This window comes from Anomalospiza imberbis, chromosome 11 (assembly GCF_031753505.1).
Source record: "Anomalospiza imberbis isolate Cuckoo-Finch-1a 21T00152 chromosome 11, ASM3175350v1, whole genome shotgun sequence".
In the NCBI taxonomy this organism is placed as follows: domain Eukaryota; kingdom Metazoa; phylum Chordata; class Aves; order Passeriformes; family Viduidae; genus Anomalospiza; species Anomalospiza imberbis.
This window is the reverse complement of record NC_089691.1, coordinates 22,752,046-22,775,341: the sequence shown is the minus strand read 5'-3', so window position 1 is coordinate 22,775,341 and position 23,296 is coordinate 22,752,046. Positions and strand designations below refer to the sequence as shown.

General features: G+C 50.9%; 3 protein-coding genes and 1 non-coding gene across 4 annotated transcripts; 3 read left to right on the top strand and 1 right to left on the bottom strand.

Annotated features, from left to right (window-relative positions):
* Positions 1 to 303: 303 nt before the first annotated feature.
* On the top strand, positions 304 to 2,366 carry RPL32 (ribosomal protein L32). Its single transcript, XM_068202372.1, has 4 exons — positions 304 to 619; positions 1,160 to 1,260; positions 1,455 to 1,636; positions 2,194 to 2,366. Exons 2-4 carry the CDS (start codon positions 1,165 to 1,167, stop codon positions 2,321 to 2,323), a joined length of 408 nt encoding a protein of 135 aa, XP_068058473.1. The 5' UTR covers positions 304 to 619; positions 1,160 to 1,164; the 3' UTR covers positions 2,324 to 2,366.
* LOC137480933 (small nucleolar RNA SNORA7) lies at positions 961 to 1,096 on the top strand. The gene has a single exon (XR_011003186.1). It is a non-coding gene; the product is annotated as a small nucleolar RNA SNORA7 (small nucleolar RNA).
* Positions 2,367 to 2,886: 520 nt separating the features above from the next.
* On the bottom strand, positions 2,887 to 15,782 carry LOC137480901 (cullin-associated NEDD8-dissociated protein 1-like). The gene is made up of 15 exons (XM_068202370.1): positions 15,541 to 15,782; positions 13,303 to 13,446; positions 11,909 to 12,063; positions 11,370 to 11,493; positions 10,531 to 10,787; positions 9,814 to 9,919; positions 9,199 to 9,341; positions 8,746 to 9,038; positions 8,211 to 8,352; positions 6,128 to 7,633; positions 5,670 to 5,765; positions 4,815 to 4,984; positions 4,536 to 4,700; positions 4,045 to 4,152; positions 2,887 to 3,839 (listed from the first exon to the last, which is right to left on the bottom strand). The coding sequence occupies exons 1-15, from the start codon at positions 15,606 to 15,608 to the stop codon at positions 3,612 to 3,614; spliced, it is 3,705 nt and encodes a 1,234-aa protein (XP_068058471.1). The 5' UTR covers positions 15,609 to 15,782; the 3' UTR covers positions 2,887 to 3,611.
* Positions 15,783 to 15,877: 95 nt separating this feature from the next.
* On the top strand, positions 15,878 to 22,264 carry SEC13 (SEC13 homolog, nuclear pore and COPII coat complex component). The gene is made up of 9 exons (XM_068202371.1): positions 15,878 to 15,982; positions 16,233 to 16,277; positions 17,242 to 17,357; positions 17,761 to 17,912; positions 18,473 to 18,606; positions 19,367 to 19,500; positions 19,987 to 20,107; positions 20,885 to 21,031; positions 21,392 to 22,264. The coding sequence occupies exons 1-9, from the start codon at positions 15,980 to 15,982 to the stop codon at positions 21,500 to 21,502; spliced, it is 963 nt and encodes a 320-aa protein (XP_068058472.1). The 5' UTR covers positions 15,878 to 15,979; the 3' UTR covers positions 21,503 to 22,264.
* Positions 22,265 to 23,296: the final 1,032 nt, after the last annotated feature.

The window sequence follows — 23,296 nt, the reverse complement described above, 5'->3', positions numbered from 1 at the left end:
TACCTCCCCCGGGGCCGGAGCGCTCGGGATCGGAGCTCGGTGCTGGACCCGGGCTGAGCGGGAGAGCCTGTGCAGGGAGCAGAGCGGGGCAGAGCAGACCTCGCTCCCTGCCCACTGCTTGGCCGTGGCTCTTCCCCGCTGCCGCCGGAGGTATCGGCGCCTTCCCAGTCTCGTCCAGGGCCGGCCCGTGTGGCTCCGGCAGGAGAGGGCGAGGCGCGTTCCGGCCCCCCGGAGCCGGGCCGCTCTCGGTCCGCGGCCGGTGCCGCGCTGCCCGGGGCCGGTGCCGCCTGAGCGGGACTGGCGGAAGCAGCCGCCGGGCACAGCCTGCCCGTGACGCAGACAGGTCCTGTCAGCCCCGTAGCAGGCTCGTGGCGGCGGGCGGGAAGCACCGGTCTGGGCGCCCCCGCCGGACTGAAGCTCCCTGCCCGGTGCCACCTCGCCGCGGCGGCGGCCTGGCCTCCGCCCGCCCCGCCGGTGCCCGGTGCCCGGTTCCCGGCGCCCTGCGCGGCGGCCGCAGCGCCACACGCCCCTGCCAGGACCGCCCCGTGTCCCACAAGCGCTTGCGCGCAGGGCCCCTCCCTCTCTCGCCCGGCCCGCGGTGGACGCGCCATCGGCCCCGGTGAGTCCCGGCCGCGCCATCCGGGCCCATCCGGGCCCCGGCGCTTCTGGCACGGACCCGTTTCCTCCCTTTCCCTTCTCCTCCGCCGCATCTCTTCCCCGGCGCGCGGAAAGCGGCCCCCGCGGGCCGGCACTGGCCCTCTGCCTGCCGGGGCGACCCCGGTGGGCGGCGCTGCGGCCTCACCCGTGCCCCTTCCCGGGCGGTGCTCGGTCACGAGCCGGGCCGGGGCCTCTGGAGCGCGGGCGGGCGGAGCCGGGGGTCTCGGTCGCTGTTGATGCCCACGGCGTGCGGCGCCGGGCTCCGGGCAGGAGCATCGCAGGGCCGCGGGGATGGCACCGCGGCACCTCCCAGGATCGCATCTGGAGAGCTCCCAGTGCTCTGCCAGCTTCGGAGGCGGGAGGAAGAGCCCCAGCAGATGAAGACCCATTCCCTCACCGGCCCGCCGTGGCCCTTGGGGGAAGGCAGTCTGCGACACGCGTGGCCCGGGGAGCTGCACCGCGCCTCGGGCACGCCCCTCGCTCACCCCGCTCTGTCCCGCAGCCACCATGCCTGCCCTCAGGCCTCTCGTGAAGCCCAAGATCGTCAAGAAGAGAACCAAGAAGTTCATCCGGCACCAGTCTGACCGCTATGTCAAGATCAAGGTGAGGCGTTGCTGCAGCTTTCCAAGGACAGGAACTTTTGGGGTGCCTTTGGTGTAGGTGGTGAAGGAAAGCCCAGCAGCAGGGTGCCAAGCTGCAGCAGCTGGGCAGGGAGTGCGGAGGCCGGTGCAGGCGGCCCTCAGGCCAGCTGTGCTCAGGGCGGTCGCGTTTTGTAACTGTTCCCTGCATTTGTGCAGCGCAACTGGCGCAAACCCAGAGGCATCGACAACAGAGTGCGCCGGCGCTTCAAGGGACAGATCCTGATGCCCAACATCGGCTATGGCAGCAATAAGAAGACAAAACACATGCTGCCCACGGGCTTCAGAAAGTTCCTGGTCCACAATGTGAAAGAGCTGGAAGTGCTGATGATGAGCAACAAGTGAGTGTGTGGGGCCTGTACTCCCACCTGGGAGAGGTGGCGTGGTCGGGGTGAAACGAGGAAAATCATTGCCTTTGAGAGCACAGCTGCCATCACAGTTCCCTCAGTGCCGCTGGAGGGTGGGGGCACAGAGCGGCCTTGGGGCTGGCAATCTCATCCCCTTGGCAAAAATGCACTACGGTGGCGAGCCAGGCTGTGCCACATCACTGATAACCACAGTCAGAGCTGGGGCTCTGGGTCAGACCTGGGCACAAGTCTGCTCCAGTGCTTGTTCTCGCTACAAAGTAGTAAGAACGATAATTAACGAGTACCTTGGACTGAGTCATGCACAGGAGAAGCTGAGCTCTTCTGGAGGGGAGCTCCTGCCTCAGGCCAGGCAGTGAGGGGTGGGAGCCACGGTTCAGTGCCCATGCAGTGGTGCCCCTCAGCTCGGCTGTGTCCGAGTACTGCTGGCTGGACAGCTCCAATGCACTCCCGGGGTGGCGTGGCTCCAGTGGGCTTTGCCTCAGCTCTGGGTGCTGCTGGAGCCAAGCCCAGCGCTGTCTGTCTCCCAACAGGTCGTACTGTGCAGAGATTGCCCACAACGTGTCCTCGAAGAACAGGAAGGTGATCGTGGAGAGAGCTGCACAGCTCGCCATCAAGATCACCAACCCCAACGCCAGACTGCGGAGCGAGGAGAACGAGTAGCAGCCTCTGCAGCACAGGTGTATTTAATAAAGCCTCAGTCCAACTCGGGTGCTGTTTTTCATGGGCAGAGGAGGGGCAGCAGCCTGTGTTTGGCTCCAGGGCCCTGCTGTCAGGGGCCGTCAAGGAGCAGTGTTGTAGTGATGGTCAGGGAACTCGGGGTAGGCAGCTTCACAAGTGTTATTTTATTTTCTATACCACCCAGACAACAGATGTCCTTTCACACAGCACTATAAATACTATTCACATCAACCACTCTGTCAGAAGAGAAAAGAAAGCACAGAGCTAGAGCAATGTGTCATGATGGCCTCATCTTCTAGTTGGCTGTTAGAACCTTTGTCTCTTAAGGCATTTCCTCTTGCACAAAGCAGGATTTGAGCACAGCACCCGCTATGGGCTGTGTGCTTGCACCCCTGGCTCCTGCCTGCCACCTCAGCCCCGTGACTGTGACACTGAGCACTGGCGCTCCTGCAGATGCCTGCTGCTCATGTGTGACCAGGACCAGCAGACCCTTGTGGCTCGTGACACCAACACCAAGGTGCTCCAAGGGGAGAGAGAAGCCAGTGTTAGTGCAAAGCAAAGCTTTAAGCAGGACTTGTCACTGAAACAGTCACTAATCCTTCAGGGAAGACGGTTGAGGTATTTTGCATTCAAAACCATAAATATGAAAGCTAAGCAACCAAGCTTTGTATTGCCCAAATGCCAAACTGAAGCCCCAGGAGGAGGGTGGGGGTGTCAGGTAACCTTCCTGCCCTGTGCAGCCTCAGCAGCTCGGCAGGTGCAAGTCTCCCTTCCCAAAAGGCCTGTGGGATGAACTCATTAATAAAGACATGGCTTCCAGTTTTTAGCCATGTTTTTTAGTTAAACACTATAAGTACATTCTTGGGCAATTTAAGGTAGAAAGTGCATGTGCAGTGATTAAAAAACCTTTGTACTGCAGTAAGGAGTATTTGAGGAAGTAATTTCCACTGTTCATGGAACCACAACTGCAATTGCTTTGTGCACCCCTTAAAACTTCCTAAAAAAACGTGAATATTCATCTTCCAGCCCCTCCCCTACATGAGGCTGTATTCCCTGATCTCAGATCTTGTTCCAAATCTCTGAAGTGTCTGATAGGAATGCAGCTGGATCAAGCCAGTCATGTCCAGCTGTCACATTTAACACACCATCCCCAGTTTCTCCTGTGGCTGCCCAGGGACTTGGACTTGGCTGTGGCAGGAGAGCAGCTCAATGGCATTTTTTCTTCCCCACCCAGCATCCCAGGGGCAGGAGGGTGGTGGGGAAAAACATCTTAGCTCATGTCCATTGACTCCGAGGTGGGGAGGGAAGCAGAATCTTTCTGAATGCTCTCAAAAAGTGATGCCATTTCAGGACTGGATCTGATCTGGGATGAAAACTCGGCCATTGCTGGGCTTTTCTCCACCTCGGGGATGGTCAGGAGAGCAGCCACTGCCCGCATGGCTGAGCGCTTCAGCTCATCCTGCTTCTCAAACTCCTGCTTCACCGAACCGGCTTTCACCTGCAAATCCAACGCCCCGTTCTCAGCTGGCATTTAGAAAAGCCCATACAGCCACAGAACCAGCACAGCAGCAAAAGCCAGCACAGAACTTTCCAGCTGGGGAAGTGAGGGAAGTGGGTGGCTCAGCAGCACTGAGGGAGAAGGCCAGGAGCAGAGGCAGCTTCGGGCAGGACCCACGCGGGCCCTTGCACGATCCTGCTCTTACCTTTGTGGAGCAGGTTGCCCGGAGGGGCTCGATCAGCCGCTCGAGCCGCTGCAGCACAGCGTTGGGGCAGAGCACCGAGAGCCGCGCCAGCATGATGAACGTCAGCATCTGGGCAGGAGGGGAGGGAAACCTGGTGGTGCTCTGGGGCACCCAGCTCTGCTGGCAGGCTGGGCTGTACCCGCACCGTGCTGAGTTCTCTGCACTGGTGTGAGGAGCTCTGCTGAGCTGGAAGTGCACCCCGGGCAGCCAGGGGAGTGCACCCCTGGCCGAGTTCCTCTGCACTGGTGTGAGGAGCTCTGCTGAGCTGGAAGTGCACCCCTGGCAGCCAGGGGGCTGAACCTGCAGCTGGCTCAGGTGTGTGCAGTGCCGCAGGTGTCTGCAAAGGGCCGACAGCCCTGGGGACACTGCACCACAGGGCTCTGGGGATACAGAGCCCAATTGAAGCCCAGGCCCCTCGCAGAAAATGACATCAGTCAGGGCACAGCACCTACCTGAATGTCATAGTGATCTTTCAGCCCATCCTCCACGTGGTTCAGGTAGTCATAGATGTCCAGCCGGTCCAGGCAGCTTTCCAGCAGGGTGTACATGCACTCAAAAGCAGCTTTCCTCACATCAAGGCCATCGTCCACTGTGTGCTTGAATGGCCCCATCTCTACCTGAACCAAGACAAACGGTACAGCTGTCACCAAAGAGCAGACAGAGCAGCAGCTCCCTCGGGGCTTCGCAGGCCGCTGAGAATCACCGTGTGGCACCCAGCCGAGCCCAGTTACCTCCCGGATGAGCTCCCTTCGCACTTTGGTTTCATTGTACAGGCTGGGCAGGACTGTGCTCAGTAAATCCCGGATCAAAGAAGGCTTGTTGTGAGCAGCAGAATTAAACAGGGCTAAAGCCACACGGCGAACGTTCAGGTCTGGATCTTGCAGAGTTCGTAAGAAGTCACCTGTGGGACACATCAGCCAGTCCTGCAGCCAACAGGCTGCAACATTTTTGCAGTATTTTAAAGTACATTGGGATGTATTTCAAGGAGGCTAGTTATGAGAGCATTTATGGTAAAATAACTAGTAGCACAGTCTGTCAGAGCCATTTGAGATGCTTTCTCTCCCTCCATTTGAGATACAGTAAAGAAACATGACTACCCTGCATTTGAGCATAAAAACAAATTATGTGACTCTAGCTACCTCACCCTAAAGTCAAATCAGCAGCTTTATTATTCAAGGAAGTTGTGGGGGATTTTTCTTGCTTAGATCCCGTCTGATCAAACTTCTCTGAAACAGAAGGGCCAGTTTTAGACAGCAGATCCATGTGTGGGCTCCCTGGACATCAAACAATCCTCATGTAGGTTATACTTCTGAAGATCCTTTTTGTGGGGTGCTGGAATTCTGAGTTTACATGCAGAAGGAGCTTAAGCACTCTAAAAAACAATGGATAATGCCCAAGAGCAACGCATCAGTGCATTTAGCAAGGACTCACAGTACAGGGTTGCTGTTTAATCCCAAAAGCTGAGAAACACTGATAAAAACTAACCTGACTAGAAGAGGTTCACACAGGAAAGAAAAATCCTTGAGCTGCTAACAACACCCAACCTCTCTTGGCCCCAGCTCACACCCCTGTCCAAACCAGCCTACCTATGCAGCCTTTCAGGAGAGCATCGATGGGCTGAGGCTGGTCTGTAATCGTGAACTTGATGGCAGTAACCACGGTGCTCCGGGCATGTGGGGAGCCTGCAACGAAGAGGGGAAGAAGAACAGTGAAAAATCGAGAGAGAAAATCACTGCTGTAACTCTAGTACATATCCTGTCCTTGGTCCTGTTACACATGTGTTACAGAGATAAGGAAGTAGAGGATTCTTCTTATCAACTCTGTTTGAATCTGCTCCTGCACAATGTCCTTATGCAGTCCCTGCTCCCTGCACCTTCCTGTTCTTGAGCGGACCAGTGCTCCTCTGATCTCCCTTGCAGAGAGATCCACCTTATTACCTGCTCTCCTCACAACTGGCTTTGCTCCCTGTAGTACCCACAAGCAGTTTACAAAACGAACTTCCATCAGAAGGCAGCATTTCCCCGCTCTGGTCATTACCCATTACCTGCTGACAGCTGTTTCCTCAGCCGGGGCAGCAGCTCAGCTGGGTTCACCAAAGTCAGCTTCCCCAGGCACTCCGCCACCACGTTGCGTGTCCCTTCCTCTGTGCACTCACAGTGCTTGAAGAGCAGAGCCCAGATATCCTCCACGTAAGGTGTGAGGCTGTCAGCTGGGGAGCAGCTGATGACTTCCTTCAGGGAGTGCAGCAGCAGGTACTGTCGCTTGGGCTGGCTTCCGATCTCCTTCAGCATGAAGGGCAGATACTCCTTCAGGTTCCCAACGCTGACATTCCCCAGCGCGTAGGAGGCAGCGGATTTCACCTCTTCGCTGGGGGAAGAGAACGCTTCCAGGATGACGGTTCTGAGCTCCCTCTGAGCACTGAGGTTCGTGGCACGGCCCACCTCTGCCAGGAAGAGGAAAGCCAGCACTTGAACAGCAGGGCTGGACTTGGGACTTTTCACATCCTGGACAAACTGGTTCACTGTCGCAGGGGCTTCCTTTGGGCAGGCTGAGGACAGGGCTGCCACACACTTTGCGATGGAGTGATACGCCTGCTTGTGCAAGGTCAGCGAGGCCCCGACCGAGCCCGAGGAGTAAACGGGTGCTGTCAGCTGCTTCATCAGCTCCGGGTAACCCATGGCAGCCGTCTTTGTCAGCACCAGTGCCTGGAAGAAGTCGATGATGGCATTCAGGGCCCCTCCTTGAAGCAAAGGTGAGTGGACAAGCTGAAAGATTTCAGCAAGCACAGAGCCACTGATCTTGGAGATACAGGATGGATAAACCTTGGCCAAAGTCGTGAGGAACATGATGGTCACCTGGGACACGTGCATGTCATTCTCGGTAATTAAGACGGGGAGCTCTGTTAGGACAGCCTCAATCATGGCAGGCTTGAGGCTGTCACTGTAGTTCTTCACCAGGATGTCCAGAGCATTCAGAGTGCTCAGTTTCAAGGCACGTTGATTCTTTCTCAAGAAGGAAGCTAGAATGGGGAGACCTTCCCCTAGGATGGGTCTCAAATCTATTTTAAGTGGAGAACTAGCAATTAAGGTTAATGCTTTGACTGTTGTCAGTCTGGTGATTTCATTTTTGAGCCTCTCCAGAAATATCTTCAAGGTTGGTTGGAGGTCAGTGCTTAAATGGTCTCCCAAGTTGTAAATTATTTGTCCCATGCAGGAGATGGCACGTTCCTTCACCTCCTGGTCGATGTCAGCTGCCTTCAGCCGCTTCAGAGTACCAGGGAAAAGGTCCTTCACATAGGGCTTGGCATCAAAGGTGTAAGGTTTGTCCAAAGGCCTGATAACTTTCACAAGCTGCTGAGTTACCAGCAGAGCCTCTGACGTGATCTTATAAAAGGGGTCTCCAATACAGGTCACAACAGAAGGCAGCAGGGCTTTGACATGAGGGTGAAATACCTCTGGCTGGTGGTTGCACAGAAGGACGTGGAGGAAGGACAGTGCGTCGATCCGCATGTTGGAGGAGCTGGATTTATCCGCCAAGGAGAAAACAATACCTGTGCAGAAGAAAATATTATGTCATTTTTTTCCCAAAGAAGGAGGTTCATGGATCCACCAAGGACAATCACAGGAGACTTTTCTCATATTTACTGTATAACCACACCAAAAGCAAAGGTGGGACCTGAGCCTTCCAGCAGTGGGATGCTTCATAAGCCCACTGGCCACAGAACTAAGAGAAAAATGCGGTGGTGCAAATTAAAGAATCAGTCAATATAAAGAATTTTTTAAAATGCCACTGCATTTTGCAAAAGGAAGTGGCATTTGTATTTCTGATCTCAGTGTGGTAACAGCACAATTCCAGCTGCTTTCAGAGGAGGCTGGAATAGGCCCTCCCAAAAGCATCTTGTCACGGGACTGTGGAAATGAACTTGACGTTTTTATCCTGGCTTTCAGTGCAGAGGCCAGAATTAATATGGGAGCTGATCAGCACAGAGCAGAACTTCATGTATTTGTCCTAATGCTGAGCAGAATAACTCACAGGAATAAAACTGGAACACACAGGCAAGAAGCACATGTGTTCAGAATGGATTTTGCCAGCCCTGCTGCTTCACCCTAGACCACAGACAAGCTTACCAGGGATAAGTGCAGGTATATGATCTGCCAGGCAGCCAGGAAGAACACTGGCCAATTCTGTCAGAAGGCTGAAACAACCCTGTCTTGATTTGATGCTCTTTTCTTTGAGCTGCTTGTGCAAGGCCTTGATGATGTTGGGAACCTGCAGTTTGGAGAAGCAAATGAGAATGGGACACCTCAGTCATCCCAGCTGCTCTCAGAGGCTCACTCTGGTACATTTCTACCACAGTTTATTCAATGAGTTTCCTGAGCAAGAGCTGTAGTAAGGCACCAGCCAGACACTTCACCCAGAAGCCACCCTGCCTCAGCCTGTACACCTGTCAGGGCTGGTGGAGGAGCAGTGCTGGCTCTACTCCCATGCTCCTGTGCTGTGCCAGCACTCTTCCCCCGGGGATGGCAGGAGACAGACAGTAAACAGCAAGCCCTCTCTGGATCTGGGGCCTTCTAGATGCCTGCTCCTTCAGCTAGCCACATTCCCAAGGTACCTACTTCTCATTGCTTTGTGATTTAACCTAGCCACCACCTGCTCACACACCTGGTTCTGAAGCATCGTCAGGGGAACGTCACCCTTGCCAGAGGCATCCGAAGAGTGCAGCCAGCTCTGGGTAGGCAGTGTTTGCTTCAGCAAGGAGATGTAAGCATTGAAGATGTCAGCTTTGACATTCTCCTCCCTCTCTTTGAACCTGCTTATCAAGGCTGGGGAGAGAGTTCTGTAGAAGTCCTGCAGGAGGTCGTGCCTGCTGCTGACAATGGCCTCCAGGCACTTGGCCGCAGCCCTGCGGACCTTCCAGCTGATGTCGTCATCGTCACTGTACTCGTCATCGCTTTCTAGAAACAACACAAGGGGAAACAAGATGCAGCATTATGAGAAAATGTTAGCTAAAGGACCTCTTGATCCTCAGAGCTGCCCTCTCCAGGAGGAGAAAGCAGGAAGGTGAGAAATGTTAACCCCGTTCTGCTGAGCACAGCCATCCTCACAAGCAGGCACCTTGCTCTTCATCCTCCCCATTTTCAGTTTCCATCATCTCTTCCTCTTCCTCATTATCATAGTTGTAGTTTGGGTCAAAGGTAATGTACTTCAAACACAGTCCCATCACACTTGAGATGTGAGGGTCCATTTCCTTTGGGCACCTATCACAAATGAAAATTTTAAGAGTTAATAGGAGACTAAGCTGTTTTAAATATCGAAATAATATTATTAATCTCAAAAGGATCACAAAGTGCTTTACAGACCATGTTGATGGTAAGAATTAAACCAAAGATGGTCCTTCCTGCTGTGCATGAAGCAAGGCCACATTCCCCTATGGGGAGAATGCAGTAATTTTTATAAGGACAAATAAATAAATCGACTGCCTTCAAGGACAAGGAAAACTCCCACTCCTGCAAAACCAATACAGAAGGACAGCCTCACATGCTGAGGTAAAGCAGCTCATGATTCCAGTCCAACTCTGCATGTGCAGAAGAGATTTCATAAGTGAACTGTCTTCCCAACAGGAATACTTGCAGGAAGGCCCTCCTTTGAGGATACTGAACATATGGATATTTACACCAGGAGGACACAGATGCACTGGATGGTGCAGAGGCATTCCCCAAGGGCACACACCTTCTCACAAAGGACTCAAAGGCCTGGAAACAGTACTCTCGCAGCTCGTCGTCATCCACGTTACAGTACTGAACAATCAGAGGAATTATCTTCTCCAGGTGTTCTCCTGGGAAAGACAAAGCAAACAGCAGTGAAAATCCATTCCAGCCTTCACTCACCTGGGCAGCTGAGAACTCAGCCAGCTGCCACTTCCTTCCTGTGCCTGATAGAGCATTCGTGCCCCAGACCTTCACGGCAAGGAGCCAGCAGCCCACCAAAACCAGCTGTGCTGGTTTTCAGCAGCCAATCCCCACTCCCTGTCTGCAGCCCCTTGTGGGCATTTCAGTCACAGGAAGAGCTGTGATTAGAGATCTCTTAGATCTTAATCTCAACTCTGGCAGGTCTTTTAGACAAGTAATACAAGATGTTGCCATCCTCTCTGTCATTTAAAAGGGGGTGAATCCACTGACCTGGTTCACGGAGGTGTTAATTCAAACCAGGCAAGAGCTGCAAGATCTTGAGGGGAAGACCTTAGTCACTAGCGAAGGGCAGCCAGAGAGACACTCTGGTGTCTCCTTTCCAAGTGGAGATCAGAGAACTAGACCAGAGCCACAGAGGGGATTACAAGCACAAACCACTAATACATAAGAACAATAAGCACTCTTCTTTCACCACTAAGAGGAGCTGCTCTAAAATGCATGTACAGTTCCCAGCATCATTTCAAGCTGCTCATCCTACCTATGCGGTGCCCAGCCTGCCTGCTGATGCCAGCCACACACTGAATGTATGTCCTGGTGGTAGATGTGGACTCGTTCCTCTTCAGCTCTGCCAGCAGATGCTCTGTAAGCTCTGAGAAGATGTTGCTGCTGCAGGTCAAGACCAGATGCCCCAAGGCAATGATGGCCCGTTTACGCACTGCCAGCCTGGGGCTGGTCAGCTGGGGCAGCAGGCAGGTCAGGATGGAGGAATGGAATGAGTAGAGCGTTCCTCCCAACCTGCAATGAACAGAACAAGGCACTAGGTGAAAGTCAAAGGCTCAGAAAAAAAAGGAGGAGGAGAAGTGGGTTTGTCATTTTGGTCTGAACACTGACTTGGTCTGTAAAACACAGGGAGAGGTTATTTGCCTCCATCATGGAGGAGTTTTTGACTGTGTCCTTCTGGATGACCCAGGGGCGTGCTAATAACTTCTTGCATGCAGACGACATACGACACTGTCACTCTGACTTATGCAACAAGAGAAAGAGGCAGCCAGGAAAAAAAAAAAAGCATGTGTGATGGGCTCATAGGGCTAAAATAAACCTCCCTGCTTTGCCCTCACCCTTCCACATTCGTGTGAGCTAAGCTTCTGTGGGATCCATCACCAGAGGCACTGCCATTCCCAAGCACAGAAAGGCTTGGCATGTTATTTCTCACCCCTGCTGGGGACCTGCTCTACTCAGATATTCCCTAGGAACAGCCAACCAAATCCTGTGTTTTTAAGTCCCAGTAATAGGATTAGGAAAATAAAGAAATCAAAAGCAGACACATCCCTGCAGCCCCCTTCTATGCACAGCTGCCAGAAGGAAATCCTCTAGTACCTGCTCAGCATATCTGACAGGATGTCAAGAGCTTCCAACTGCACGGACACATCCTCCTGCTTGCCAATGGCTCCTGTCAGCTGGGCTGTGATCTTTTTGCACACATTTGCTGTCATGGTGGAACCTGCAAGAGAGATATTTTTCCCTGCTGTCAGTTAACACGGAGTCTTTTTGCTGCTAGGAACCATTCAATCCCTTGTACACTGAAAAAAGAAATCATCACTGGGAGATCTAATCAGGACAGATTCATGAGATGGCTGCAGAGGAATATCCTGTTGCTGGGAGTCTCAAGTATCCCCTGAAAAGCCGATGCATTTTTGGGATACGTAGTTCCAAATACAGCTCAAGTTTTCATTTAATTCTATCTTTCATCCCATTGGTACCTCAGCTCTACTGTCCCTCCCCTGATTTCACAGATTGTCCTCTAGCAGGTGAGTAAAGAATCGGTAACTTTTAGGCTCTGGACTCTACACTTTCCCCCGTTTGCCAAAGGCTGGGACTGCCCGTCCCTCAGTGACAAATGGGGACAGACAGTGTACCTGTGGCAGCTGGTGGCAGCTCAGAAATAACTGTTTTGAGGCCGATGCTGGAGATATCTCGCAGCTGCTCCTTGTCCGACAGCATGTTGGTGCAGAGCGTGTCCACGATGGTCTCCACCTGGTACTCCTTCACTTTGCCAACCAGCGGGCCCAGGCTGCGGGAGGAGAAGCCAGTCAGGATGAAGGGCCTAATCCAACTGTCCTCGTCCTTCAAACCATCACACTGCTCCTTCTTAAAGATCCTGGCCACCTATCTGGGAATGACTGACATTCTGCTCTAAGCACCTCCCTAGGCAAGGAAAGGAAATATTCCTGGTTCCACTTTGAGACCTCCTCATTATCGCACTCTGGATGGATGAGAGATTGCAATGAGTATGGACTTACTGCAAATACAGCCAGAGATAACCAGGAAAAGAAGTTGAGAGGTTGGTCCTCTGCTCAGTGCCTAACTGTTTTGCTTTAAAACCCAGAAAAAACCAACCCAAAGCAGGCAGATACAGGAGCAGGGCCAAAAGAAGTCAGTACAGTGGGAATCAAAAAGAAAGGGCCAAAGATAACAGGGAAAGAGCAGGGATAGAAGCAGCATGTGGTTGAAAAGAAGGGACTATGAATAGGATCCACAGCAAGCAAAAACAGAGGAACCTAAAGTTGTCTTTAAATGGCCCACCTTTCTGGAGCCCTGGGGTGAACTGAGCCATTCAATGGCATTTCTAGACTGAACACGCCCACTTAGCCATGCTGGGGAAAGAGATGGGAAAGAACATGTCAGCAGCAGGATCCCTTTACCAGAGGATTCACTAATAGAGGAACCTGCTACTTTTGTTCACTTGGATTAAAAAATATGGGAGTGGTCACAGGCAAAGCAACAGCACCGGCTGCACTCAAGAGTCAAGGCAGGGAAAAATCCAAGTGCACTATAAAGTTCAATGAAAACTCCCTTGAAGAGAAGGATTTGGACCTGAAATTAAAGCCTGTAAGGGCTGTACATGTTTAGTACCATTGCTGTCAAAGACAGATCCACAGAGAAATGCAGCACTGGATTTCAAAGCCTGAGAGAGGTCAAGAGGTTGATGAGCAAAATTTTGAAGTGTGCCTCTCCCTGAAGAAATAAAATCCTAGGGCTCTACCTTCCATGTGGTAAGGTTTATAACAGGAACACTGAAGTACTTCCAAAATCCAAAATCAGCTCTTGCTGCTACAAAGTTATCTGTGTGCTCACCCCTTGTGAGTGTCTACAAGGGGAGAAAGTGCAGTGCCTGCAACAGAGAAGCAAGTCCCTTGCAGAGGAGGTTTGAGGGAGGTGTCAAGGGCCAGGCTCGGCTCTCACACTCTCTGCAGTCTGTGATGGCTTTATTACTGCCAGGGAACATGACTGTTACTGTCTAGGCTCTTACCATTTGACAGCAAGGTTCTGTACTTCCCCATTTTTGTCCTCCAGCAATTTCAAAAGCATTTTCACAATTTTTTTCTCACTGTCTTCATCTAGTTTTATTGAGTCTTTCTGCAGTTCCATCATCAGGTCATTGGTGGCCATAAACCTGAAAGGACACAGGGAGAAGGTGGATTGGCTGATGTACAGACACAAATGCATCACCTTTTCATCACCTGGGCAGAATTTGGCAACTAGCACTTGTATGAAAACACACTACCAAAGAGTAACTTACAATGCTGTCCTAAGAAAAAGGAAAATTACTACTATCTTACAAGTAGATAACTACCTAACAGGGGTCAGGTAAACAAAAACTCTTAAGAGTGGCACGTAGCATGTGTATTTTTTCTCAGTGACTAAATGAAGATGGTTAACTATGCCAGAAAAAAATCATGATGGGTTTTTTAACCAGTTTTTCACCTGGCCTAGGAAAAGCAGTCTGGGGTCTAAGAATTCACCTAGTTCTGTTCTTTCTGGCTAACTTAGCACTGATAGTATGACCCCAGATATGGACAAGCCCTATCACTTTCAAAAATGAAAAAAGAAGTCATGACTCCATGCAAACTACACCTCAGAAGTGCACTAGGCTATATTTAGATTGCTGTGAGCAAAACTAATCGAGTATCTATCACTCCAGATTAGAAAGAAAAACAAAGACCAAACTGACAGTCAGTTTTCTAACAGGATCAGAATGGATATTGAGAAACTCTGGAAAGTATCTATTTTCCCAGGAGCAGGAAGTGCAGAAGGTGCTGGTGTAGGAGTCTGAGGTTCTGAGAAATCTCAGTGTGGCTATTGTGTGTTAGCTGCTTTCCAATGTTAGCCCCGCACAGAATGGATGTCTGACAGGAATCAGGAAGTCCTTCTCTCTTGTTGCAAAATGACAGCTCCTTTTTAAATTAGGCTCTGATGTCACTCATTCAGCACATAAGAGCTCTCATGTACAGGTCATCATTTGAGGCCTCAACCTGCAAGCCCATTCCTGAGCAGCAATGAGGTACATGTGGAACGGGGGACTGCTGTGCTGTTCCCCAGCCAGCCTGAAATCCAGCCTGAGAAAACAGCAGTAATGCGCCCCGAGATGTTAACGTGCAATCTATTTCTGATTCTGCGAGAGCTCTTCACTGCACTCCACAGTTCAGCGTGTGTCGAACCAGCATGACCAATTATGGCCACAGGCTGAACAGAGCCTTCCGCGGCAACACATCCCGCTTCGGCCTGGCTGCCTGCTGCCATCCCGCCCCAGGAGCTTGGGATCTCACCAGCAGATCCATCTGTGAGGGGGAACAAGAGGAACTTGGTCCTAGAACAGGTCGTGTTTGGCCATGTGCTGGGAGGAAGTGGCCCTGCAGCACCTCTGTGACATGGCGTGCCTGGTGTCGGGCACATCTCCTTTGGAGCGTTAACTTTCTTTGAACAAAACTGTCTGTACAACTGCTCCATCACTGACTTCGTTATAAAGTACCTATTTCAACATCTGAGAACATCAGCAGCTTCTACAAAAATCAACCTCGTTTTAGGCTATTACTAACCCCTCAAAATACAAATCTGGCCCAAACATTACCTTCCAGTTTGATACTGCGAGAACAATACGCTAAGGAATTAAATCTTTCATACGTGTCAGTTGTAATTACTTTTTGATAGAGTGCCTTACATATCGAGCCATCTGCCTAACCCTAAAAAGATGTCAACTTTTCTGCTGACATAAACAAAGAAATAAAAGCATCTCAGTTCTGTTAGGAAGGCACATTTTCCCATCACACAGAAAAAGTTCTCCAAGCAGCCTGAGCAGAGACAGTATGTGCAGCATCTATCACCCAGGGACATGGGGGTCTACTCACCCCTTTTAATGCACTGACTATCTCACAAATTATCAAAAGAAACTAGAAGCATTTCTGCTACGATGTTCTTTATTCACAAAACAAATAACAATTTGGAGTCCAGCTGCCCAGACTTATTCCCCCTTCCACTTTAATCGAGCGCCAATCCAGGCAAGGGAGGGGAGCTCCGTCGGCTTCTCCACCATGCCCCCTCAGCCAGGACACAGTCGGCTCGATACCCTGCCAATAACGCCGGTGCGAGCCTCCGGCACGGCCGCTCCCGGCGCGGCAGGACCCCTCTCCGGGCAGCCCCCTCCTCCCAGGGCCCCGAGGCGCCGTTCGCAGGTGGCTGCCGCCCGCGGGGCCCGTCCCGGGTGCCGCACCTGAAGTCCTTGTCGGTGGAGGTCATCTTCTCCAGCAGGCTGGAGATGTGGTAGGAGACGCTGGCCATGGCGGAGGCCTCTGCGGCGCCGGGGTCGCCGCCCGCTCCGTTCCGTGCCGGGCGGCCCCCAGGCGGCGGGAGGAGCCGGGCCGGACGGCTCTGGGGGCCGATAAAGGGCTCTGTCCGGGCCCCGGCGGCGCCTCCGGCCGCTCGGCGGGCTCGGCTCGCGGCGCCCGGGGCAGGCCGGGGCAGTCCCCGCTCCCGCCCCTCGCCCTCTGCCTGCCCAGCGAAGGCAGGGGCCGGCCCCGGAACCCGGCACGAGCGGAACGTCGTCGCAGGCGGGCGGGGCGCGGCGGGGCCGGTTGTGCGCGGGACCGGCGTGCCACGTCTGAGCGCGCGGGCAGAGGCCGGGCCGGGAGCGCCGCGGGGACGCCGCCGCCATGGTGAGGCGGGGGCGAGCGGGCACGGGCCCGCCGCCAGCGCCGCGGGGCCGGGCAGGAGGGACCGGGGAACCCGCGGCGGGCCGCTGCGGGGCCCGAGCGCAGCCGGGTGCGGCCTCCCGCGGCGGCCCGGGCAGCCCGGGGCACGGCGCAGGGTGCGCCGGACCCGGCCGCGGCCGAGGATGGACAGGGGCTCCAGGGGCCGCGGCCGCGCGTTGGTGCGCTGAGCTCGTTGTGTTCCTTCTCCCCGCAGGTGTCGGTCATTAACACCGTGGACACGTCCCACGAGGACATGATCGTAAGTGTGCCGGGGAGCTGCTGGGCCACAGCTGCTCTGGGGCTCTCTGTGAGCACTCAGGGCGGCATGTATGTGCTCGTGTAAGAGCACACTCGTGGGGTGCTGGATGCAGAATGCTGTCTGAAACCCTGATCTTGCCATTTTATACTGCGTGAAGAGGAAAACTTGGCTGGGAGGAAAGGGGAAATGATTTTAAACCTTAATTTCCATGTGAGGGCTTGTTTCTGCTCGTTTCTGTAAAATAATAGATATGCGTATATTTGCTGGTACAGACCTTTGGCTGATAAAAATGGTTTTCCTTTAAGTGGATGTGTCTGGAAGTAGATGTATTAATGTGGGTAGGAAGAAAGGTTTCAAAGTAATTTGTTGAAGGAGGGAGCCCAGTTAGGTGAGCCTCGTTCTTCAGGAAGAATTTCTTCACAGAAAAGGCTATCAAGCATTGGAAAGGGCTGCCTAGGGAGGTGATGTAGTCACCGTCCCTGAAGGTGTTCAGGAAATGACTGGATGTCGTATGCAGTGCTCTGGTCTATTGAGAAGTGACAACCGTCGGTCAAAGGTTGTAGTCAGTGACCTTGGACGTCTTTTCCAGCCTTAAAGATTCTGTGGTTCAGTGATGGTGAAGTTTCCAATATAAGTAAGAGCAGTATTCGTACACCCACTTCACATTATAAGAAACAGAAATAGATAACCGGTCAGTGCTTTGTAGTCAGCAGCCTGAATTCCCTGTCATGAAAATGCTGTGATTGTTGCTCAGAATTCCCTGGAATTCTGTGTATCATTTATGTAGTGATTGAAGAAGCACTTGGGGAAACAAATGGCTTGTGTGGCGTGCGTGGATTGTTTAAAACGGTTCTGTCGGCCCCGGTGTGCGGGGCCTGGGGTGGCTGTGCTGCGGCGGTCAGTCAGCAGGCCGAGCGCGCTGTGCCGAGCGCAGCTCTCCCTGCTCTCCCTGCTCTCCTTGCAGCACGATGCACAGATGGATTACTACGGCACGCGCCTGGCAACCTGCTCCTCAGACCGATCCGTGAAGATCTTCGATGTCCGCAACGGGGGGCAGATCCTCATTGCAGACCTGAGGGGGTGAGATGTCACAACAGGAGAGGTTCACCAGGACAAAATCTTGGTGCTTTGTCCTTTTGCCCTTGGGCAGCACAGTGCAGGGTGAACTCCTCCAAGACTGTGCTGAGAAACTTCTCAGAGCTGGGGTGGGGACAGAGCCCCAGTGGGAAGCACAGTGGGGCTTGGTCGTTCATTTAGTACTTTGCACCTGTGATTTTCAAGATGTACTGATACAAGTTGGAATTGTTTCTGTGACAGTGAGCGCCCTGTGTCAGGGCACTAACATTGCCATCTAAGCATTACTCATTCCTCATGTCACAGCTCTAATCCCTCCCAGCACAGCGGTTCACAGCGGTGATCTGTGAGGCAGCTGCAGCTGGAAGTGGTTTCTCTCAGCTTTTCCTAATGATGTTGTTTCTTGCAGGCACGAAGGTCCCGTGTGGCAGGTTGCCTGGGCTCATCCTATGTATGGGAATATCTTGGCTTCCTGTTCCTATGACAGGAAGGTTATTATCTGGAAGGAAGAAAATGGCACTTGGGAAAAGACCTACGAGTACACGGGACACGATTCTTCAGGTATGGAGGGTTGGAGTGTGGAGCTGGGAAGGGAGAATGAGGGGATGAGGGGATTTGGGTAAGACTGAAATATATCTGTTAGTGTTAAGGAAGAAAGCCTCTGTCAAAAAGAAAAGGATAAAAACTGAAGAGAGAGCAACTCTGTTCAGCACTAATAGGACATTTCCCTAAGGTTGTATTGCTGGATAACCCACTACTGATTCATACCCTGTGTCCATAGGTGTTGTTACACAAATAAGTCAGCTTTCAAATAAAGATGCCAGGGAACTGAATTCTTGAGGAAAAATACTGTTTCCAGTTAGAAAAACTGCATTTAATCATGCTGTATTTTGTTTTAAAATGGAAACTGTTGTGTTCAGATGATTTATCCTCCCAATGCAGATCTGTTACTCAGTAAACAATGCTAATTGGCTGGCTTTTGCTGAAATTTGACTCGTTCTTAGCTTTCAAAGCCACTTGCTTTTGGTGACTGTGCCACTGATACCAGTCAGTGAACTGGTCAGTCAGTTTTGTTTTAGGTAGTCCCTGTGCTGTAATCTGGTCTGTCTCGCCCTTCCCAGTGAATTCTGTCTGCTGGGCACCACACGACTATGGACTGATCCTGGCCTGTGGGAGCTCTGACGGGGCCATTTCCTTGTTGAGCTACACGGGTGATGGGCAGTGGGAAGTCAAAAAGATCAGCAATGCACACACGGTGAGTCTGGTCCTTTGGAGCAGCCCAGAGTTCCCAGACCTACAGATAACACCGAGGTGATGCCTCAGAGACTTGAGTAGATAAATACTGAAATGCAGTGGAATTATGTGAAACATCCAGAACCAAGAATAGTTTCAGTTCATCCCAAGTAGGCAGGTATATGTTTTAGTCACTAAAATGATGAAGTTCACTAAACAGCACTGGCAATGCCTGTTTATTGGGCATTATTGTTAAACACAGTGCTGAAAGTTACCTGGTAAGAAATGGCCTTGGTTCTAAGAATACATGCATCAGCTGGAAAAAAATGTGGGACTCCTGTTTTTCCCAAAATTGTGGAGATTTTTGTTTAAGTAGAACGTAATAAGCTAATGGCAGTGGCCCCCAGGAAATTCAGCTTAGGACCACAGGTTCTTTCTCCTGTATTCCTAAATCTTAGCAACTGCGTGTGCCTTTTATCTTTGCAGTTTCCGTCTCTATCTCCCCTATTTACACATCCAAGATGAACTATTTTGTGTGCAAATACCCTTAGCTACCTCAGGCTTTCTGAGTAAGTGCCTTAGTGAGGCTACTCTGCATCTGAATTTCTTATTCATCCGATACTCATCCAGCATTGTGCAAGACTTCAGTTTTTCTGAGATGGGCTTATTCTCCACTCTCAATAGAGTATGCTGCATGTTCTTCACCCCCTCAGCAGCCTTTATCTATTCATTTAGTTAATGAAAGTAAGCAACTTTTAACAGTGATGTTTTTCATTGACTAGATTGGATGTAATGCAGTTAGCTGGGCTCCTGCTGTTGTACCAGGAAGCCTTATAGAACAGCCCTCTGGTCAAAAGCCGAACTACATCAAAAGGTTTGCATCTGGTGGCTGTGACAACCTGGTCAAGATCTGGAAGTAAGTGTTCTGTCGCCAGATAAAACCTGACACTTTAGGCTTTGAGTGTCCCTGTTAGTATCCCAAGTAATATTTTCAGCATCCCTATTGTATCATCTTCAAATTACTGTTTTAGAGAAGTGTTTTAAAAATGGAAACTTAGTGATGCACAATATCTCCCATGGTTGTTGCACTTTGTGCCAGCCCTGTGTGATCATGTCTCCAAGGGTGGCTTTGTAATGGTCTTTGGTTACCACTTTGGTAATAGCAGACTTCTGACATTAACTGGAGGTCAGAACCTTTTTGCCTGTGCTGCTTTCTGTCCCCTGGAAGGGATTTTGTCAGTTCAAGCCATAGAGATCTTTGGAGAAGTAGGGAACACTTGTGCTTTTTATTGTACTCATGAACAAGGAGTTTGAATGCTACAATCCAGAGCCTTCCTGAGCAGGGCATGAGATGATAAAGGGTGCTGCTGCTACCCTTCTGACTATACAGTTGTGTTGTCAGGGAAGAAGAGGGTCAGTGGAAAGAAGAGCAGAAGCTGGAGGCTCACAGTGACTGGGTACGAGACGTGGCCTGGGCTCCATCCATAGGTTTGCCATCCAGCACCATTGCTAGCTGCTCACAGGTGAGGATTTTTGGAGGGAGGCACTAGGTGTGCTCACTTCCACATGCTTCTTTCTCCATTTCTCTGGTAAAGGAATTGTAGGGATAGAGCTACTGTAACAGGTCCTCTTGGCAATCCTTTGCTATATTTGGGTCTCTACATAAGAGCCTTTGACTCCTATTCTTCCCAATCTCAGAAGCCCAATAGAAGCATTTCTGGACAAAGGTTTATGTGTGTGTGTGCCTCTGTACCAAAGACTGGCTTCTGGTTTGAAAATCATGAGCAGGATCGTCTCACTAGGAGGAAGACCTTTCAACTAATGCCATACTTAGTGTTTTGGGATCAAATTTACTGAACTTCCTTCTAAAAATACTGTTTTCTAATAACTGGCATTCTTTATCAGCTCTGATGTCGTCAGCCTTTATATTGCCTGTTGTGTTCTTGTTGCTAATCTGTAAATGCTTTTTTTTTTTAACATCAAGACTACTTAGTGAGCTCCTGCCATGTGAGCGGAAAACAAAATCTCATTCTGGGGAAGTATTTCAGCTGATACATATGTATTTTGGGGGCCCTTTTCTGGTATTTGCAAGTCATTGTTTGTTAGTAGTTTTTCTCATCAGAGCTGTTTCTCCTGCCTTGCCTTTATCCATAGCAAGGAGACAGCCCCTGGCTGTGCTGAGCACAAATCCATGCACACACATCAAGGGTGGTCTGTGAGCTGTGATTTGGAAGTGTAGCTCCAAGGGCAATTCAGGGTTATGTTTCTTGTGCCCAGCCTTGGTCTCTGTGTTTCTGCAGGATGGCCGAGTGTTTATCTGGACGTGTGATGATGCCTCTGGAAACTCCTGGTCGCCAAAGCTGCTGCACAAGTTCAATGATGTTGTCTGGCACGTGAGCTGGTCCATCACTGCCAACATCCTTGCAGTGTCTGGAGGAGACAACAAAGTGAGTACTGCTGCCTTGGCCTTTACCCCTGTGCACCCTGTTTCCAGAGGAGCTGAGCTGAGACTGTTGTCACGTGTTTAACACAAGGCTGTCGTAGAGTCTCTTTTGCCGCAATGGGGACATTTTTTCTTCTGATTAATCAGGAGGGCAGGAAGACCGTAACCTTTGGAAAACTGCTTGGACTGCATTCTGAGTCCTTACTGGAGGGTAGAAATGCAGGCTGAACTTGATTTTGTGGGGTACTGACAATTCACATACTCTTGTCATATGACTGCAGGCTATCACCAAACCCATGCTGTGGTAGCTGCAAGAAAAGGGGAAACAGGATATGTTTAAAGCTGTTCCTGCTCTGTTTTTGAGGTGACACTGTGGAAGGAGTCAGTGGACGGACTGTGGGCGTGTATCAGCGACGTGAACAAGGGCCAAGGAGGGGTGTCTGCTGTGACAGAAGGGCAGCAGAATGAGCAGTGATGCACAATGGAATACTCCAGCTGCAACTCCAGCTGGAATGGAATACTCCAGCTGATCACTGTCCCTGATTTGCAATGTGTCTTTAGCTGGATGAGAACTGATTTTATCTAAACTGGACATGAACATGGGAAACAATTATCCAATTTTATGAGCACTCTATTACTGGGAGGCTACAATATGTTGATAATCAGCCTTAATTGACATTCCCTTAAATTTAAGGTAAACAGTATAGCCAAGTACTGTGCCTGATACTACTCCTTGATACTGTAGGAATTATTCCCTGCTCTTCTGGTTTAGGGGTCAAATTTGAGTGGCTGTGCTGTGGTCAGAGTTCACGCACTTCAACAAGGGGAAGCTGTCAAAACAACGAGGTGTGACACTCCTTTACGCAGGGGACAAATACTCTGTGCCCTCAAAGACCAGAACTTTGTTTCAAGTGAGGGATTGGGCTGGTGGAGGTCTCGGGTTAGCTGGTAGTGTGCTAGCTAGCCCTGCTGGTAACAGTGACATTGTACTTGTGTCTTTCTGAAAATAATGTGCTTGGTGAAAGTCTCTCTGCTTTCTTGAAGATGAAAAGGAGTAGTGGAATGCATATGTCTTCTGCTTTATAATAATCTCAAACTGGGTTATTTAACCAACATCAATAAATCAAACCATGGTTTGAAGATTTTTTTTTTTTTTAGTCACACTTCTGTACTGTACCTCAGTTTGGATTTTTTTTTTTTTTGAGCTACGGACAGAATAAAATCCTATTGGTTAAAACCTGGTGTGCCGTATTAAATAATCTTTTCACAGGACTGCTTTTTCAAGGCAGTCTGCAGTCTGTCTTCAGCCAAGCCACAGTCACATCTTCCTATCCATGTAATAAGCTTTGCAGGAGCTTGGCTTTTTTGGTGGGGTTTTGTTTTCCTGATGGTACATCAGGAGACAAGGCCTTTACAAAGCCATTGCTCTTCCTTTGGTCTTGGCAGTTCCCAGGGAGAACGTAAGCAGTGCCAGCTTCCCTTTTCTGCTCTTAGAGCTTTACTCGTCATGAGGGAAGAAAGAAGGACGAACCCATTCGCGCACTTTGAAGTTGTTTTTAAAGCCAACGTCGGCGGGTGGAAAAGCCCCAGCCGCGGGACTGTGGCCCTCAGGGCGCGGCCCCGCCCCGGGCGGGCCCTTGGCGCTGATTGGGCGGCGGGGCGGCGGCGGCGGCGGTGATTGGATGGGCCGGGAAGGGCGGGAAGGGCGCCGCGCCCGCTCCCCTCAGCCCCGCAGGAAGCTCTGCAATTCGTTTTACGGTGAAATTTTTCTCTAGAGCCATCAGAGGGAAAAAATCAGCTATTAGACGGGGAATGAAGACCCAATAAACATGTCTGTACTAATAATTACTACTGAGAGCAAAGCTTTCTTTTGCCCAAATAGAGATACATTTTCTGTGCCATAAATCATGAAAAAGCAGGCTAGAAAGAAAGGAATTTTTCAGGTTTTTTATTCAAAAAGCTATTAGTAAATGGTAATGCATAAACTGCCTTGTGAACTGCCAAGTTACATAACACTGTTATGTTAATGTGAGACCACACAGTGTCTTATATATGTCATGCTAAATACTTAGGTAACTCTGTAAGACAACCTAAATCACCTCATAATATTTTAAAACTATCAGAGTACAAAACAAAGAACAACACTTCCATTTGGCGACTACAGGAGAACAAAACCTCTAAAGCACTTTTGTGAAACAGAACTGTGCACAAACCACATTTCTCAGTTTAAAACTCTCAGGTTTCCCATTCTGCTCTGCAGCGTATCCAT

Coding starts and splice junctions, on each gene's coding strand:
- RPL32 (XM_068202372.1), top strand. CDS start 1,165: ATGCCTGCCCTCAGGCCTCTCGTGAAGCCCAAGATCGTCAAGAAGAGA. Junction 1,261..1,454: donor ACCGCTATGTCAAGATCAAG/GTGAGGCGTTGC, acceptor GCATTTGTGCAG/CGCAACTGGCGCAAACCCAG. Junction 1,637..2,193: donor GTGCTGATGATGAGCAACAA/GTGAGTGTGTGG, acceptor GTCTCCCAACAG/GTCGTACTGTGCAGAGATTG.
- LOC137480901 (XM_068202370.1), bottom strand. CDS start 15,608: ATGGCCAGCGTCTCCTACCACATCTCCAGCCTGCTGGAGAAGATGACC. Junction 10,788..11,369: donor CTGTCAGATATGCTGAGCAG/GTACTAGAGGAT, acceptor TGTTCATTGCAG/GTTGGGAGGAACGCTCTACT. Junction 9,920..10,530: donor GCAGGCTGGGCACCGCATAG/GTAGGATGAGCA, acceptor TGTCTTTCCCAG/GAGAACACCTGGAGAAGATA.
- SEC13 (XM_068202371.1), top strand. Junction 19,501..19,986: donor AACCTGGTCAAGATCTGGAA/GTAAGTGTTCTG, acceptor TTGTGTTGTCAG/GGAAGAAGAGGGTCAGTGGA. Junction 20,108..20,884: donor CCATTGCTAGCTGCTCACAG/GTGAGGATTTTT, acceptor GTGTTTCTGCAG/GATGGCCGAGTGTTTATCTG.